The following is a 19,774-nucleotide window of genomic DNA, read 5'->3' as shown; positions in this document are numbered from 1 at the left end:
GACATGTGCTTTAAAAATTGTTACCAATCAATTGTACCTTGACTGCACAGAAAGTGAGAAATTAGGATCACTCCTTTGTTATATTACTACTTATTTTCCCAAGAAAGGGAGACTTATTTTGTGTGTGTTTTAAAATAATTTTTCAAATCACCCCTTTAAATCAAATAAATATTTAAAGAGAAAAAAGAAACTTCAAGCCAAGTTCCATATTTATTTACTTAAAATGAAAAATGGCATTCCTTTGCAATATGAAGAAGTCAATGGGACAGCACAATTAATATTTAAAGTTTGTAACTAAGATCAGGGAGATCCAGATTAAAATCCAGCTTCAGGCACAGAAAGTTACTAGAGGATTTTGAACCACTCACTATCCCTTTGCTCAAACTACCTCACAAGATGTAGAAAAAAGTGGGAGGATAGACTGCTTTTTTGTCACCCTGGGGTTCTGGAGAAAAGTAGAGCTCTAATAAGTATTAATAAATAATTAATAATGAGGGAAAAAACCCATAAAGTTTGTGGCATATTAAGGACAGAACTGAATAATAGAAGAAGATGCATGTTATTTTATAAAGGAACATTTTAAAGATGGTTTCTAGAGAATATATTTTGAAAACTTACTGGCTCTCCTTTGGGTCCAGCTTCTCCTTTGAAACCTGGAACACCAGGATCTCCCTGAAAGCAAGTATCACCATTAGAATAATGATCTGAGCTTTTCAAAGTGACAGGAAGTACAACATTTTTGTGAATCCATGTCTTGTTCAAAATTTATTAATATAGGCCAAATTCATGGTTTCTTCAGCATGGTATAATCTACATCATCTGCTCAATAATATTATAATCATATGCAGATATGTCAGTCTTGCTCCATGTAAATAAAGAAGATATGGATTGTTGTCTGGAATCGCTAAATATTAAAAGTTTAAAATGTTGTTTTATGACAATGTTGTGTCATATTCAAAACACTTTGCTCATCTCAGTATCAAATGACTCAGTTCACTGCTATCTATAGAAGAGGCTCCCTTAAATTTGCTTCAAATTTCCAGCCTCAATCTCATGAGCACCTGGTGGCTTGCAAGTCACTCTCTTGAGGGCCCCATGTGCAAGAAGAACATGGAACATAAATCAAAACATAAATAATAAACAAGCTAGCAAGTCAACGGAGAACTGACATTTGTCCCAGAAAAAGAGTTTTTCCACTTTGTGAGCAGCTGCTCTTAGATGCTAAATCATATAATGTGATCCAGAGCATCTTTCTGGATATTACAGTATTTTAAAGTTGCTAATAGGCTGTATGTTTAGCTCCTTTGAAACTATTCAAAAATTGGTGAAAAATGCAACAGCCTGTTTCTTAAAAAATGAAAGCTTCTATAGCCATATAATACCAGTACTACACACTTTATTTATTTATTGTTCTAATAGTCTATGGAGATTCTCAGTCATCCAGGTCATGGCTGTCCCAAAGGTTATTTTCCAAAAGGCACCTGGACTTTGTTGGTGTTTTGTTTAATGTTTCACTTTTTATCCAAGAAGCTTCTTCAGTTCCTCATGAAGAAGCTTCTTGAATAAGAAGCTAAACATTTTCAAAAAAAACCAAGAAATTTCAACTGCCTTTTGGAAAACAATCTTTGGGACATATTGTTCCAGTAGTTTTACTATTGTTACCTTGTTTTTCTACAATTACCATAAAGTTTTAATTGGTAATTTAATTTGGTAATAATTACCAAAAAGATTTATCCATGGATGCTTCCATCCTGTTGTTGATTGTCAGGATTATGGTGGGGTATAAAACCCAAAATAAATAAACTTGCATTAAATACAGAATTTTACCATTTCTGATTTTTCAAATCATTACCATTTGTCCTCGAATGCCAGGAGGACCTGTGCTGCCTTGTGGTCCTGGAGAACCAAGTGGACCTGGTAAGCCAGGTGGACCTAAAGTTCCTGGAGATCCCTGTGAGATACATTGACGTGGTCAACAGTGTCCATGGAATGGAATATAAAGTCTTAAAAACAGTATTTGCTTAAGTCAGTTACTTACAGAAGGCCCTTTTGTACCTGTGGAACCATCTGTACCTAAGGCACCCTAAAACAGCACAAAGCAGATATGTGTTAATACAATTTCATCAAACATGGCTATTCCTATGTACCAATTTGACTGAAATATCACATGCAAATGTCAATTTCTTATGTATCAAGTGATTTAATTTCTGAACAATATAGTTTGGAGGCAGCTGTTTAATATCAATTCCAGTTGGAATTTTCACAGTCTAGAATTTTGTGGATATCTGTCCTTTGATTTCCATTGAACAACTCCCCTAAAATCTTGAACTAAAAATATCAAGAATGTTAAGATTCTGACCTAGCTTCAGTCATTCAGGCTTAGTTAAAAATGAACAAGTTTATTATTACATAATCTCTTGTGGGACTTTAAAAACTTTAAAAAAGTGTCATCAGAAAAATGCTTAATTAAGTGCCACAAAATCTTTTATTATTTCCATTGAAATAAGAATTAAAGATACTATTTGATTAAAACTGTCATAAAAGAAGTAATAAGAATTAAATACAACAACTAAGCTTTGCACGCATATTGAAGAAATACATTCCAAAAAGTAAGTAGGTATGGGTACATCTTTCAGATAAGATGCTTTAAGGGATACAAGTAGTTCTTGACTTGTGACCATAATTGACCCCGCCATTATGGCCATAACATATGCTAATTGTTAACTAGGCCAAAGACCAATATCATTTTATGACAATTTTTGGTGGCAGTGAACATGGTGACTGTAGCTGTTTTGTGTTGGAAAATGGAAGTAATTGCCGGTATCTGGCAAAGAAAAAAAATGTAAATCATGAACACCTGACCATAGGATGCTGCAAACATCTCTAAATGAGGCGCATTGCTCGATGACCAAAATGCATGGGGGGAGGGGGTCAGAATTAATTAAGACCATAAGTACCTTGTTTGGGATCCACTGTAACTTCAACCGATCGCTAAGCAACTAATCGGTAAGCAGGGACTACTTGTAAAGTAGTTGTTTTAAATATCTAAATGTCTTAATATCTTAAGATGTTTCCCAACTTAATTACTGCAGGTTCAAGTCCCACCAGGCCCAGGGTTGACTCAGCCTTCCATCCTTTATAAGGTAGGTAAAATGAGGACCCAGATTGTTGGGGGCAATAAAAGTTGACTTTGTATATAATATACAAATGGATGAAGACTATTGCTTGACATAGTGTACGCCGCCCTGAGTCTTCGGAGAAGGGTGGGATATAAATGCAAATTAAAAAAAAAATGCAAACAGTTTCAGGCTTTTGGAACTTGCCTATTCTGGGGAACTCTTACAGTTCTTTGAAAAACTGTAACTTTTAAGCAATTCCTACAAGGTGAAAGACTGTCAGAAAATTTCATCTGGTCTATATTTTTAAACAAACTGACCAATTTCATACTTGTGCGCACAGCAATTTGGATCAGAACATTTTATCCTTCAGATTCCCTACTTCTCTAGAATTTGTGATTTAGTTCCAAGCAGAAAATAAACTGTATAAAAATGCATCCATACGGAAATTATTATTTACAAGCATATAGTCTGGAAAGATACAAAGAAAATGCATATTGGCTGATGTATAAATTTCCAGATAATGCATGTATATCTGACTGTCCTAAGCAAAGAAATTATTGTACCATTGCTTTAAGCTATATCATGCAAAAATAGTTTTAACTTTCAAACCTTTTCTGAGTAGCCTATGACACCGTGACTAGACACAGAAGACGATATCCCCTGTTATATCGAAAACTGGGATATGCTATGTGAACTCTTTTATAACATGTTCTTCTGTTCATGTGATTACAACCATCTTTAACTTTTTTTTGCAATCCATTTCAGGTTTTGTGTGAATTATTCTCCATAGTCTTTTTTTTTGAAGACAATACATTTTTCCATGTGCATGCTATACTTCTATCTCTAGAAGTCTGCATGCTATACTTCTATCTCTAGCACATTTCATGTGCATGCTATACTTCAATTTATGAATGATGCCTAGCAGCCAGTCAGCGATGAATAGTTCCAAATATAATTTATAACAGTTTGAAAAACTTACAGGAAGACCAAATAATCCTGGGGGACCTGGGGCGCCCGTATCTCCTCTTGGTCCTTGAGGACCTTCAGGACCACGTGCACCTGTGGGACCAGCTTCACCCTGAAGTTTCACATTAAAAAAAAAAGTAGAAAGTGCAATATTAACACTAACCATCCTAATAACCATATTAAGCCTTTCATTGACTGAAGGTGCTATTTTTTTAAAAGAAGTGCTTATTTAGATTTAAAATTGATATAATGCAATAGAGTTCCTCTTCCTACCTGTTCCTCATAGTTATCTGAATTGACTGATCTAGTGTTGTAGTCCACCAGCAGCCTGCAGAGCTGGCAGTGGAGTCAGGCAGTGAGGAGGCTGGGGAGGACAATGGGTCAGTCCTGGAGTCAGGGGAAGGCCTGGACGAGGGTTCTGTGTCAGAGGCAGAGATGGGACCAGGACCATCTGGGAGCGATGCGCAGACTCCTGAGCCTCCAGAGATGGACAGCAGAGAGACAGAGGAACAGGAGGAGCCTGTTCCTAGTACATGCATGCGAAGAGCTGCCAGAAGGCAAGAGCAGCTGAAGCAAAAAGGACAACTCCGGAGTAAGGCCAGGAGATGATTGGCCCCTACCATAAGGCTTAAAAGAGTAGCAGTAGCTCTTGGGCTCTTTGTAGGAAAGCAACGTTGCTACAATTGTTTCTAGTCGGCGTCTCTTGTTTCTGAACTTTGTGGGGCTTTGCCAAGAAAAGCCTTTGGCAAAATGCCAAAGAAGACAAAGATTTGTGATAAGGTTGAAGGACTTTTTCTGAAGGATTTGTTTTGGAATTAATTTGGACTAAGCTGAAAATGAAGTAATTCTCAGCTGTTCTAATAAAATATGGTTTTTTTAGGAGTGATTGCTTCTGGTAATAACTATTTGGGCCTAGGTCACAACATCTAGTCTAAGTATGGTATACAATCTTACCAGTGGTGGGATTCAAGTAATTTAACAACCGGTTCTCTGCCCTAATGATTTCTTCCAACAACCAGTTTGCCAAACTGCTCAGAAAGTTAACAACCGGTTCTCCCAAAGTGGTGCGAACTGGCTGAATCCCACCACTGAATCTTACCCTGGTGCTAATGCAGTATCAAGTCTATCTGGATTTTATATAAGGAATGGTGGGCTCCCATTTTGTCTTTTAGCACAGAAATAAAGTATCTTCAGCCCCATCAGATTGATCTGATCAAGAATCCATGCAGGCTCACATCTAGTCTCCAAATTCACCATATTAGGTGGGATTTAAAAAAAAACACCTGGGATTATTTTTCATCTTCTGTTGAACTGTGTTGTGCTGATGTTTTATAAAATCATGTGCCTTTTGAAAAAGTGAACTCAAGACTTTTCCTTATGAAATGAGATAAATAATGTTTTATGGTGAAATTAGTGTAATAAACAAACAACTTTACATTGAGGTGTGGGTGACACCATAATCACATGGGAGGGAGAGAGGGAGGAAGCGGAGATAGAACTGATCATGGCTCTTTTTAAAAAATGACCTTTGCATAGTAATTTGTCTAATTAAAATAGGTATGAGAAACCCACTGGAGACATTGTAATTAGACATTATTTGACTAAAAAGCATATAAAACTGCTGTTGTTATTCAGTGTTTTATCATAAAATTTTGGCATGATGATATTGGAAGATTCCTGGAACTACAAAAATGAGACTGGGATCCACATAAGACTCATATGCTCTATCTACTGTATTCATATACAAAACATGTTAATCACATGCAATTAATAAATAAATTGGAGATAATGGAGATAGGATATTATGGATGTTTGTGGTGATTGTTAATATAATTTAATATCATTCTACTGATCTGTAAAACTGAGGGACATGCCTCCAATTAAAAGAAAAACATCAGGAAAGTCATGCCTTTCCTTTAGACATTTGTTAAATTTTGTGCTTACTTTATTATACATGTTTAGAGAAATTATTTGATTCACTGAATTACAGCACTGGCAATAAGTTCTTGTTCAGTGAGAATTGCCAACTGTAAATACATAGTGCATCTGTTGGACTGATTAGGTTTATCCTTTCTCTCCAAGACCATGGTTAACTAATGCTTACTATGCTGCATAGGATTTCAAGGCACAGAAAACTTCAATTCAACAACTATCTCACAAAAATATATTCGTACTTCTTTCCTTCAAATATCAGAGATAAGGAATGTCTAGCAGAAGGGACATAAAGATAATTGAAAGCAATTCCTTGAACTTTAATGACATGATATAAGTGACCAAATCCTACTACGATTGCCAGAAATTTACTTCAGAAATTTAATCCTTAAAAATTCTCAGAGACAGCAAAGAAGAATGAAACAAAAATTTCTCCTCAGTTCATCTACCTGCCTGCTTTACAACACCTCTGGAGTCTTGTTTAACAGTAAAAAATAGTGCAATACACAATTTGGGAGAAGTTATAGCTTTAGTCTCATTTCTCATTTTACAACCTCAGGGAACATACTTTACAGGACAAATGCTGGTCTCCTCCAGGTCAAAGTTCAACCTTTGGTGATTCCATGAACACAGTGTTTCCTTTGTAAGAATACGAAAGTGATTTACATTTCTTTCCTTCTTTTTTTTCTTTTTTTAAAAAAACCTTCCTCATTCCAGTCTGTAGCACTGCAGTTTTCTTGTGTTCTCCCTGTTTCTAACAAGAGCTGACTTTGCTTAGGTTTTCAAGATCAACTAAGATTTGCCAGGTCTAATGGAGGTACCTCAATTGTATGATGCTGTCTTGGCCTATATCAGGGCTTCTCAACCTTGTCAAATTTAAGATATGTGGACTTCAACACATAGAATCCCCCTGTCAGCATTCACAAATTCTGAGAGTTGAAGTCCACATGTCTTAAAATTTCTGGCTGAGATACAGTAGTCTAGATAATGGCCAGGTTGCCTTTTCTATCACAACTCTTTCTTATGCTCAATGTGAGGTTTTGTAATCTGCAAGGAATAGATACAACTCAGCATAGCAAATCTGTACAAAATACAGGTAGTGCTCAACGTATGACCACAATTGAGCCCAAAATTTCTGTTGTTAAGTGAGATCATTGTTAAGTGAGTAATGTCCTATTTTATGACTTTTTTTGCCACAGTTGTTAAGGGAATCACTGCAGTTGTTAACTTCCTAATATGGTTATTAAATGAAAATAGCTTCCCCATTGGCTTTGCTTGTCAGAAGGTTGCAAAAGGTGATCACATGACCCTGGGACAATGAAACCATCATTAATGTGAATCAGTTGCCAAACATCTGAATTTTGATCACGTGACCATGGGGATGCCGCAACAGTCGTTAAGTGTGAAAAACAGTCATGTCACTTTTTTCAATGATGTTGTAACTTTGGTCACTAAATGAACTGTTGTAAGTTGAAGACAACCTGTACTTTATTATAGCACACACCTTCCCCAACCACAGGGGAAAAGTTACTTTTGAAAAGAGCAGACAGCAACCCTAACTTCACTCTCTCACATGCAAAGATTTCATCTACAAAAAAAGAGAAGAGGAGTTAAAGGAACCTGTTAAATAGGACAATTTATTTAGGAAAATTTTCCAACCTGCACTTTCAAACATGTGAGGCCAATAACTCCCCAAATTCCCAGCTAGCAGCACCCCTGGCTGGAAATTTTGGGAACTGCAGTGCCAACCCATAGAAGGTCGTTCAGTGTCAAAGACAAGGAATATTTTTCCTATTCCAATTCTTTACACTAAATAACCTCTCTCTTCTCAATTTTGTTTAGGCATTGCAGCTGGGAGGAGAGGCATTAACACTGCATGAGAAGTAGACAGTTAATGACACCATATAAATGAGTAATAAATTCTGGCTGTTCTCAGCTTTTCTGCTGTTTATTATTCTGTGGCACCAGATCCAAGGAGCACTGCCAACATCCATTTAAATAGATTGCATTTCCAGCTGTTTCAGCTTCCTAAGCGATGTTGCAACCAGATTTGTGCAAATCAGTAACATCACATTCACAATAGTAAAAAAATATAATAATGTTAAAAGGATATATTGGGAAGTAAAGTTAAGTTTATTTCATCTAACTGATTATCTCTATGTGATTATCTCAGAAACAGGCCTCTTCACTTCATAACTGGATGTACATGTGATATACTTGCTTGTCCTTGGTTCACGCCCATCTCCCATTTCAAATTGCATCCATCCACATCTGGAGTTGCAACAAAATACTTAACTAACAAACTTTTTGCAGAGTTCTTTTAGAGGGGACTTTAGGGCAATATGCTCACAAAACAATACTGTTTTCAGCACGCTAATATCTCCTCCTTGGCTTCTCCTCCTATTAGTGAAAAAGGCTGCAATACTGATAGGCTATCTGGGGTCTCAGGGCTAAAAAAAAAACATTGCTAAGCAAACATAATTTTGTCTGAACTCAGGCTTAATCAGTCCTAGTTTCAGAAACTGGTACTAAACTCTTGTTTGAATCTGTAGTTTTAGAAATAAATCAGAATGTGTAGTCTTTCTATAATGTTTACTCTCCCCAAAATTATTCAAAATCCTAGCAAGCAGGAGAATCAATCTAAACCTAGATCATGAGAAATAAATTAACCAAGGGTTCTGTCAATTCATTCATTTCTACTGAGTACATGTTCCTAAAATTGGGGTTCCTGGTAGAGTTTATTCCTCTTTTCCAAAATCTGAATGTGATAAACTGCTATCATGTCACCCCTAGTCCTTCTTTTCATGTCTAGAAGGACTAGGGGGTGACATGATAGCAGTGCTCCAATATCTCAGGGGTTGCCACAAAGAAGAGAGAGTCAACCAGTCTTAAAAGCACCAGAAAGCAGGGCAAGAACCAGTGGATGGAAACTAATCAAGGAGAGGACCAACCTAGAACTAAGAAAAAATTTCCTGGCAATTAATCAGTGCAACAATTTCCCTGCAGAAGTTGAGAATGCTTCAACACTGGAAGTTTTAAAGAAAAGATTGGACAACCATTTGTCTGAAATGGTATAGGGCCATGATGGCGAACCTATGGCACACATGCCAGTGGTGGCACACAGCGCCCTCTCTGATGGCACGTGAGCCGTCACCCCAGTTCAGATCTACCGTGCATGCGCCTCCCGCTGGCCACCTGGTCTTCGGGTCTCTGCCGTGCATGCATGGGGCACATGTGGGGCCCGCACATACATGCATGAGGGATGCATGCAGGGGGGGCGGGGGGGCTGCATGCAGGGGGCGGGCGCATGTGCGGGGGCCATGCACACATTGCATTTTGGGGGTTCCGGTGTATTCACACATGCACGTGCACACTTTCTAATCCAGAAAAGATTAGCTATCACTGGCATAGGGTTTCCTGCCTGAGCAGGGTATGAACTAGAAGACCTCCAAGGTCCCTTCCAACTCTGCTATTCTGTTAAACAGTTCATGGTTGGTGAAAATAAGGATTAGGGGTGACATAGCAGTATTCCAATATCTAAGGAGCTGCCACAAAGAAGAAAAGTCAACCTATTCTCCAAAGCAACTAAAAGTAGGTCAAGAAGCAATAGATGGAGACTAATCAAGGGAAAATCCAACTAAGGAGGAATTTCCTGACAGAACAAATAATCAGTGGAACGGTTCATAACATCAGAGAAATAATTTCTAAACTAAGAAGCTTTAATTATAAGCAATCATATGTCTTACTGCCATTCCTACTATGGTATGTGTCCATGTATGTGAGCCTCCCTTCGAGTCAGTGTTGACTCCTTGGGACTTCCTGGACAAGTTCCTGCAGTTTTCTTCATAAGATTTCAGATGTGGTTTCCCTTTGCCTATTTCCCAGGGATGAGAGAGAGTGACTGACCAAGGTCACCCTTGGCTTTACCTCTAAAATCAGATTAGAATTCACAATCTCCTGCTTTGTAATCTGGTGCTCTAATCACTACCCCAAACTGGCTCTTTTACCAGTTGTGTGAAGTTAAAGTATCCTACAAGTTGAGCTCTGCTCCTGATATCTATATGAACATATACTGTATATCTTGTTTCTTAGCAGCAATACTGAAAATATATATCATCAACTTCCACAAGTTTTTAGAAGTCTCTGCCTAGCCTGGATTTCCTGTTGATTTTCTATTCAAGTACTAAGTCCATTTGAGAATGATTCTTGAGCCAAGGCTGACTAAGGGCTACCATCTAACTGTACGTTCCATCACTGATTAATAAAATTTAAAAAAAACTACTTACCTTCATGCCAGGTATGCCAGGAAAACCTGCTGAACCAGGTATACCGAGAGGACCCTATAAAGAAGAGGTATTGAGCATCAATGAGAAATACTCTAAATATTCTTGCAAGAGCATGAATTAAAACAGGTTCTCAGTGTGGAAGGGAGTTTTAAGGAGCAACATACTGGTACATAGAAATAAAATGTTTATTTCATGCACACCTTTCATATGGAAAAGTAATGATACGAGTTTGACTATAATTGTATTACTAATATTTAACAATGGAATGGAATTGTATATTATTTCATGCCAGGAAATGTTCTGTGCATGGAATGATTAGCCTCAAGTCAGATGTGGGTAACATTTTCATTGGATTCTTTTTTCACATTTAGACGTAGATGTAGACTTCTTCTTTTTTTAATGTGGGACAAAGTGAAACTTACAGATCTCTCTGCTAAGGATTTAACTTTGTGACTCTGTGCATTGAATCATATCTGCAGTATTGGATCAGAATTGTCACCTATTTTTATCAGACTAATTCTTGATCTTTGAACAACCAGGCACACAGAAAGGACAGCCTGACTGCAAGCCCAGGTTTGAATTCCAGAAGGGTATGGCTAGCTGATGAGAACTAAATAGCTTGAAATAGATCTATACTAGTCTCCCTTTATTTCTTTGTCAGTAAATATGAATTTAAAACAAAATAGTTTGTCATGAAAGCGACTGCCTGTGTTTGAACATTAATGCTTTTTCCGCTTCAGTATAACAAATAGTCACTTCTGTGTAAAATAATACTACTAATAATAAAAGTCAAGGCCATATCACTTGACTAATCTCAAAACAGTGGAAGTCCCAAAGGCATAGATTATAATGCAAAGTTTCAAAGAACTAAGAAAGCATTAGATGAATGAGTTACTCTGAATATTAAGGGATAAAATACTGAAGGGGATTTACAGCATGCCATCACATACCATGTTTCCCCAAAAATAAGAACCTGTCTTATATTTTTTTGAACCCCGAAATAAGTGCTTGGCCTTATTTTCAGGGAGGTCTTATTATTTTGGGGCACATGGAGGAAACCAGAGGACATGGCAGGGACTGGCTGTGCATACATTTAAATATTTTCGAGAAGGGCTTATTTTCAGGGGGGGCTTATTTTAGCACATGCGCTCAAAAGCCTGATTGGGCTTATTATCAGGGGATGTCTTATTTTAAGGGAAACAGGGTAGTTTGATAGTGTAAAGCAATAGCAATAGCACTTAGACTTATATACCGCTTCACAGTGCTTTACAGCCCTTTCTAAGCAGTTTACAGTGTCAGCATCTTGCCCCCAACAATCTGGTTACTCATTTTACTGACCTCAGAAGGATGAAAGACTGAGTCAACCTTGAGCCAGTGAGAATCTAACTGCCGAACTGCTGGAAGTTGGCAGTCAGCAGAATCAGTCTGCAATACGACCCTGCAAATCAATACTAGCCTGCAATACTGCATTCTAACCACTATGCCACCAAGGCTCAAAGCTAAAGCTGTTTTGTTTTTTCCCCTTTAACCAAGAACTGTTTTTAAGCAACACTGAAAGATGATGATGAATACTTTCTGCAAATGGTTGAAAGTCTATGTTGCCACCAAAGAATTCCTCTATGTAGTTACAGGAAAAGGGAGTATTCTAATCTGGATCATTGCAGAGCAAATCTCCCTTCCCTATGACAAACTCCTAATCTCCTCCCTAACCTTCATGCCAGTTAATGGTTTAACTGGCCTGACATATTACATCCAATTTAACCCAAGTGGTATTATTTTGATGTTGTTCTGCTAATTTTGATTCACTTTAGAGAAAATGCTTTTGGCAGCAACAGAGCAACACACAAATATGTTTGTCCTGTACTCTAACAAGACGCTTTAATTCTATTATTACTGCTTAGTAAACTGAAACAATTAAGCTAAGTGGCCAGTGTTTGAAGTATGGAATCTTCAAAGTTGAGAGCTGTGTCAGCTGAGACATCTGTCAGTTTCACTTTTTCCCACATTGAAAAAAATATGTTCTATATTTATGCATAAAGAAATGTGAAAAAAGAATCCAGTGAAAATGTTACCCATTTCTGACCTGAGGCTACTCATACATTTCTTATACAAGTTGAAAGGAGACAGAATTGGATTGACTATGCTCTTTAAAGATTTCACTTCCTCAAAATAGACTAAGTGGACTTTGAATTTCATAGTGCTTGAATGTCAGTGCAAGTCAAGTTGCAGAGAGGCAGAACAAATCTTTAGTACTGCTCAGTGCTTGCCAAGCAGCTACAAAGTTCCATCTAAAGATCACAGCAGAGTTGTAACATGAAATGTCACATTCCACATTGTCTTGAATGAAGAATCGGACATCAGAGACATTAGCAGAAATTATTATAACTGTATATCACTCCAAGACAATGTAGTCCAAGGACAATAATCAAACATGTACATCATACTAGCCAGCTTTAACTTGAATATAAGTATTTGACAGAATCTGTGCCACTCTTCATTTTTTCTACCGAAAAGAAGAACATCCTTTTTTTAGAATAGAATAGAACAGAACAGAACAGAACAGAACAGAACAGAACAGAATAGAATAGCCTTAGTGGCAAACATCGGTAGCTCGGGTGTAGGATGAGGGTGAAGGTTCATTCCCCGAGCTTGTGGGTTGGTTTCTGAACATTTCACTACCAGGCTAGGTAACATCTTCAGCAGAGTTTAGGGAATGTCAGAGTCAGTGTTCTTCTGTTTATAAGGGTTAGGTTAGGTGTCAAGTGAGGGTTTTGTGATGGGTCAGCTGCGAGTTATCAGTAATGTGATGGGTCTTGTGATAAGGAGATAACATTGGGTGAGGGTCATTGGGAGGTGAACTGCTGGTGAGGCTGTGCAGCTGATTTGGATTCTGAGGAGTTAATAGGCTGGTTGTAGGTCAGTGTGGCTGTTGATGGAATTGCTTGTGAAGTGCCAGGCATGAACTCATGCATGTGGCGGGTGGTAGCATGGCCAATGATTTTTGTGTTGCTCCAGTTGAACTGGTGCTGCTTGGTGTTGGTGTGGAACTAGATTAAGGATTTAGGATCGTGACATTTGACTGCCAGACAGTGTTCGTGGATTCTGGTGTTTAATTGACATGATGTTTGTCCCACAGAGAAATGGTTGCAATGGCTACAGTTGATTTTATAGATTACATAGTTTCTTTCATCCTTCTGTATTTTGCCTTTGGCTCTTGATAATTCCTGAAATGTTTTATCTGCATAAGGTCTCAGTGTCCATACAAGCAACAGGTGATCATAATCATAATCATAAAGTACAATCATCATAAATCATAAAATACAACACTCATTGATAATCATAGGACACTAAATAAACAAACAACATAAATCATAAAAGGATACTAAATAAAGGCAACATAAATCCTGAGATACAAACAACAAAGTTATATGACTATAATTAGGTAATAAGTAATATGATATTGATGATATTGTTGAGATGCAAAGATAATAACTAATACAGCCTTACTAGGTGATTTGACATCCTAGGGCATAGACAGTGTTGTTGGAATTAGTTGTTTAGCAGAGTGTTTAGCAGGGGCAGATAGTCCTATGTAGGTCCACTCTTCTGGCTTCCAAATAGTGGAAAGATTTCTATTTGGGTTGTATAATGCTTTTTGTGTATTTGGCTATTCTGAACAGATAGATTGCTTAAGCAATCTCTGGACAGTGTTGTGCTGAAGTCATAAACTTTTCCAAATCCTTTCAAATGTTCACTAGTCCCCTGTGATTTCTTTTTCTTTTCCTTGGCTGACTGGGCTCTTCTTGAAGAACAAGATGCATATTCCAGTATAAAATACTGTCCGTGGTAAAGGATGTGTCTCCTGGCAATCTTAATAAGAAGAATGATCTGTTCCAGAAATGATTGACTATGGGAAAATTATTTGGTTTCTGGCCTTGTATTGGATTTTATTCAAAGCATCTCTGCAAAATCTCATCTTCTTTCAAGTTATTAGCCATTTGTGTCTTCCTTTAGGACAGGGGTCTCCAACCTTGGCAACTTTAAGACTTGTGGACTTCAACTCTCACAGTTCCCACAGCCAGCTTTGCTGGCTGAGGAACTCTGGGAGTTGAAGTCCACAAGTCTTAAAGTTGCCAAGGTTGGAGACCCCTGCTTTAGAAAGTTGGAGCCAAAAGATCACAATCCACACAAAACGGAGAGTTGTAGAAAGACAAAGGATTTGGGGGAATAACAACAATAATGAAATCTCAAAAGGGAAATGAAAAAACAGAAACAACACGGCAAATTTAGTCGACTGGGTGCCAAACTAGATAAAACGCTGTGCATTAGTTGAACCCTGTGGCCTACTGTCAGGACAGATTCCTAATCTAGATCAAGAACATCTTACCAGAGAAAGGAGGTTTAATTTATTCTCCTTCGTTTTCTACTGAGATTTACACACTTTCACACTGAAAAGAATACATCTTGAAGCAAGATTAAAGATAGGCCTGACTTGAATCCTAAGGTTTGGTTGTATGTTTCAACCACCTGAATCATATTCAGGTAACATTCATGGCAGGGATAGACTACAATGTTTGATTATGCTTTTTTATATATTAACAATGAAATCCATTTTTCACCTCTGGATGCTGCCATGACCAAAATATTTGGACACAACTTGGGCACAATGGAGAAATACAGCAGACTTAGGGGAATATTTCTCTATCTTGGCAACTTGAGGATGTCTATCTTTAACTCCCAGAATTCCATGCTGGGGAATTCAGGGAGTGGAAGCCCACAAATCTTCAAGTTGTCAAGGTTGAGAAACCCCTATCTAGGGAAAGCCCAGGATTTGCAGTAATTTATGAAAAAGTCGATTTGGGGGGAGGGGGGATTCCTTAGGATCCTTAAGAAGAAGAATCCCAGTAGCCATTGGATTTTCTGTTGCGAAAAGATGAGGAAATAGAAAAAAAGATGGAATAGAGAAAAGCCACAGGAACTCAAACAATTAATTTTTTTGATTGTGATTTTCTGTTTCCTTATGTTCAAATTGCCTTTGCTTCAAGTTTCCCAATCATTCTCTTATTTTAACAGTAATTCATGCATTAATGTACACTTTCTTCTATGGGTATTATTGTTCAGGGATAATATGACTCAATCTATCCAACACATTTAGTTGTTGTTGTTTTTTCCTGATCTTGTGAAAACGTATGGCACATTTCTGCCCACTAGTTGTCAGGCTCACTCTGCTTCAGCTAGCTCTGGAGACAGATGAAAGGAGATTTAATTTGGAATTATGTAATGCTAATGGTTATCAGCCATGTGTATATTTGTGCATATCCACATATTTTAATTTTTGAGATTTTTTTAGTCTGCTATATATTTCCTTCTTTTTGCCATTTAAAATTCTTTCACAAACTATCTCATATTGTTATCACTTGTTTGTATGATTAATGAGTATAACTATGATTTATGGTCTATGACTTATTATTTTGTTGTTTGTATGTACACTGAGAGCTTATGCATCGGTGTCAAATTCCTTGGGTGTTCAATCACACTTGGCCAATAAAGAATATTCTACCCTACCCTACCCTACCTTACTCTACTCTACTCTACTCTATTCTACTCTACTCTATTCTAAAGAATAGTCTATTCTATACAATAATAGCTTTTAAGTTAACATTACTGATTCATTAACCTGGTCAAATCCATTTTGGACATAATCCACAACATATTATCTTGGAAGGCAGAAAGGAGGGAAGAAAGTTCTAAGTTTGGTGCTTGCTGAACAGCTGCTTGAAAGCGTTCCACATTTTTTTTTAAAAAAATGCAGCTTCCATCATACTAACTTGCAAGCTTTCTACTGGTTATCTGAAATTCAATATGAACTCTATATTACATCTAAAGTGGATCAAGTCCTTACATTGCAGTGATGACAACACTCATAATGCACCCATGTTCACCCACACCCATGCACATGCAGAAAGGATTCCTTTGGTCGTCAAGCTTTTTAGAATTCTCCACTGGCAAGATTGAGGAGGCCTCACTATGGCGTGATGAGACAATTTTGGAAAGGGAATTGAGTCTACAGAGTGGCTCACATTTGAAGACTTAATTGCCTTGTGGGGTTGGATGTCTCTTGAAGAGAAATTTCAATGCATGAGAAGGCACAGTCCTTTCTTCTCTAGGGATGTGTTTTTCCCCAACTGTCTCCCTGCACGCAGCAATTATGGCTTTAAAAATTGTCCACTGCTGCCAATAAAAACGTCTTAAAAGCCTAGTTGTTTTAGACAACTAGACAGCTGTAGGCCAGATGGAAACAGCCCTCAATGTTACATCTGGTCTATGAGGATTTATCTAGAGTGAAGAAGTGGGCTGAATTAATACAAGAGCAAAGTAAGTACATTCCACTAAACATTTCTTCTCCATCAGAAAGAAGCAACAGTAGGTATGAGTTGAGTTTGTTTAAATATTTCCAGAAAGCAACTAGCGAACGGTAACACTGTTCTCCTCTTTTTACCCACAACCACCACCCTCTGAGGTGGGTTGGGCTGAGAGAGAGTAACTGGCCCTAAGGCACCCAGCCATCTTTCATGCCTAGCGCTGGACTGGAACTCATAGTCTCCTGGTTTCTAAGCCAACACCTTCACCACTACATCAAATTGGCTCTTTCTTTTCCCGCTACTTCACAAATAAGTAAATAAATAAATAAATAAATAAATAATGCCGGTTGAATGAACATGTTATAGGTTTTGACCCTGAATTTGGCTGGTCAACTGTTCCTGATGCCTGCAAAGGAGTCCCATCAACTGTTTTACCTAAGATACTATTTGTGCAATTACTGAACACACTTAGAAATTGTTTTGCTATAAAATGTAGTTAGAAGCATGTTTGTTGTCTTATTTATGCAAGAAATAAGGTGGTTACTTAATTTTCCTCCTTTCTTTTCTGCATTTCTGAACAAAAAAATTAAATTTAAAATTCTACACTTTTTTTTTCTGCAAACTTTGGTAACTGTCTTACCCTCATATCTAATCTCCACTACCTATACAAAAACTTTAAAAGACATCTAAGATATGTTTCCTTCTGTTTACAGATGGTAGTGGAGTAAATGTAGGTTAGGGTTCTCCAGCATGTTTAATACTATTGTGTCACACACACACACACACACACACACACACACACACAAGGTTTAATATGATCCATTGTTGTTGTTGTTTGTGGTAGTATTAGTTAAAGTGGTATTTATTAAATTATTTTCTTATTTTCTCATATTTAATGTTTGAGGGAGGAAGGAAGGAAGGGAGGGAGGGAGGGAGGGAGGAAGGGAGGGAGGGAGGGAGGGAGGGAGGGAAGGATTTTATCCTCTTCCCCACCACAAATCTATAAGATACTTTGCACTGGGAGAGACAACTAGCCCAATGTCATCCAGTAAATACCATAGTGGATACTGAAATCCAGGTGTTGCAGTCCAAGACCCATAGTAAATAGTTCTGTTTGGTTGAGAGAATGGTTCTGTTAAATACCTTAATAAATTATGGCATTATGAATTGCAAATATGTCAAATCCACGTAAAGAAAATGAGGATTTCAAAAAGATACTTACCGCTGGTCCTGGTTTCCCAGGCATACCATGTGAACCACGAGCCCCCTAAGGAAAAAAGAAATAAGGTTACAAGGTAGAAGTCTGATTATATGACCACGATTTCCAATGAGTCATTGATTGCTATAAGGGATATCAAAGAAGTATGCCACCATTTTCTATTAGGAACAGAGGGGCTCCATCACTGCACTTGTAACTCAAGACAGAGGTTGACTTCTCATTGATTACAAAGTCTTCTTGCAAGGAAGACTGAAGTTGTAAGCACATTTCCTTGGAAATTACTTGGCATAGAAAAGTCATCCCCTGTTATTTTCTTAACTATTTCAGGGGAAAGTGCTTTTTTTTTTTTTAAACAGAACAGTAGCAGTTCTTCTTCAATGTGGTTCAGATTATTTTCAGCTGCTACTAACATATAGGCCTGCACTGATAATCGCTGTTCTCTTTCCACAAGGTCTCTAAAAAGCCATTAGAAATCCCCAATGCTCTTTAGTTGCTTTCTAGTGCAATTGGCCAAAAGGGAGTATTTCCAAAAATTAGCTATTAACTAGAAGTCAGGTTTAACGTGAACAGCAAGCAAAGAGATATTTAAATCAGGGTGGTTTAACAAGCCAGTTCAACAATTACACTGGCTTTATATACTTTTTATTGTACAAAAAACAGTTACTTACTGGAACACCCTGTGGTCCAATTCGACCTCTTTCTCCTGCCATCCCTCGGGGACCCTGGAGTCAATAATACCAAAAGAAAAAGATATTAGTCCAAAGTTGAGTAGGAAGTGGAGACCATCTGCTTGTAATTCTCCCCAACTCTAGTTATGACTGACCGATAATTTTCTTTATCCACCCCAAAACAAATATTATCTGGGCAGTCAGCATAAAAAGAATAAAAGTTCAGTGAATCTTAGGTAAACATACAGACACACCCAAGCAGTTCAGGAAATGGAATTTAAAACATCTTTTAAATAAAACAGAAGCATTATGAAGTAAACATGTTGTGTCGTACATTTTTTTCTATGAAAGGAGCAGCTAGGAAGATGCAAAGAAAATTGCTTAATAGGTGCCTATACTAAGGATAATCTTCTGAGGCAATGTATAACAAGTATGGCATCTCCAATTTGGTGTTAATTATTAGGCAGGTGTATAAAGGATAAGACAATCTATCCTCATCCTATCACTACATCCAATTTCAATTAAATGCAATTAATGTGAAAGAACGAGCAGATACAGAGAAAAGCAGAGTCAATCACCATTTAAGGTTAATGATGACAGAAGAGATATACATTAAAAATTATAATACAATATAGAGGCATAATATAAGACCAGATAACGTATCTGCTTTCCCTATAGCATGGAGGTCAAACTCAAGGCCCGTGGGCTGAATCTGGCCTACAAAGTGCTTAGACCCACTCGGGGCCACCCCGGAAACAGCAAAGGATTGGCCCGCGGTGCCTCTGCCAGCAAAAACAGGGTTTGGGAGGACCACGTGCAGCCATTCCAGGCTTCGTTTTCAGCCGCGATGGCCTCCTGCAGCCCTCTGCCAGTGAAAACGGAGCTTGGCGACCCCCCCCCAGCGCTGTTTTCACTGGTAGACGGTTGCAGAAAGCCATTGCAGTAGAAAACGGGGCCCAGGAGCCCGTTTTTGCTGGTAGAGCGCTTGGGCCACCACAGGTACCCCCGACACAAGTGAAGTCATGCTGACCACGCCCCCTGACCATGCCCGGCTCCATGAAGTCAAACACAACCTTGAAGCAGCTCTCAATGAAATCGAGTTCAACACCCCTGTCCTACAGCAACAATGGTCACGGACGAAACTGAGGGAGACTTGAGTTCCTAGAAAAAAGTTCTTCCCCTGGCATATGGAAAGCAAGTTATGTTGCCTTTGTTTTTTAAA

At 38.0% G+C, this 19,774-nt stretch overlaps 1 protein-coding gene across 1 annotated transcript in view; it reads right to left on the bottom strand.

Annotated features, from left to right (window-relative positions):
- The window catches only part of COL5A2 (collagen type V alpha 2 chain), a 201,578-nt gene that overhangs the window by 41,058 nt on the left and 140,746 nt on the right, over positions 1-19,774 (bottom strand). Inside the window, exons 16-22 of the mRNA XM_058188949.1 lie at positions 18,553-18,606; positions 17,888-17,932; positions 10,304-10,357; positions 4,099-4,197; positions 2,039-2,083; positions 1,853-1,951; positions 619-672 (exon numbers count right to left, since the gene is read on the bottom strand). Coding sequence (XP_058044932.1) covers positions 619-672; positions 1,853-1,951; positions 2,039-2,083; positions 4,099-4,197; positions 10,304-10,357; positions 17,888-17,932; positions 18,553-18,606 — 450 coding nt within the window. The remainder of the gene's footprint in view (positions 1-618; positions 673-1,852; positions 1,952-2,038; positions 2,084-4,098; positions 4,198-10,303; positions 10,358-17,887; positions 17,933-18,552; positions 18,607-19,774) is intronic.

The sequence above is a fragment of the Ahaetulla prasina genome, chromosome 1 (genome assembly GCF_028640845.1).
Source record: "Ahaetulla prasina isolate Xishuangbanna chromosome 1, ASM2864084v1, whole genome shotgun sequence".
Taxonomy (NCBI): Eukaryota; Metazoa; Chordata; class Lepidosauria; order Squamata; family Colubridae; genus Ahaetulla; species Ahaetulla prasina.
The sequence above is the reverse complement of the archived record's forward strand: the minus strand, read 5'-3'. Positions and strand labels throughout refer to the sequence as shown.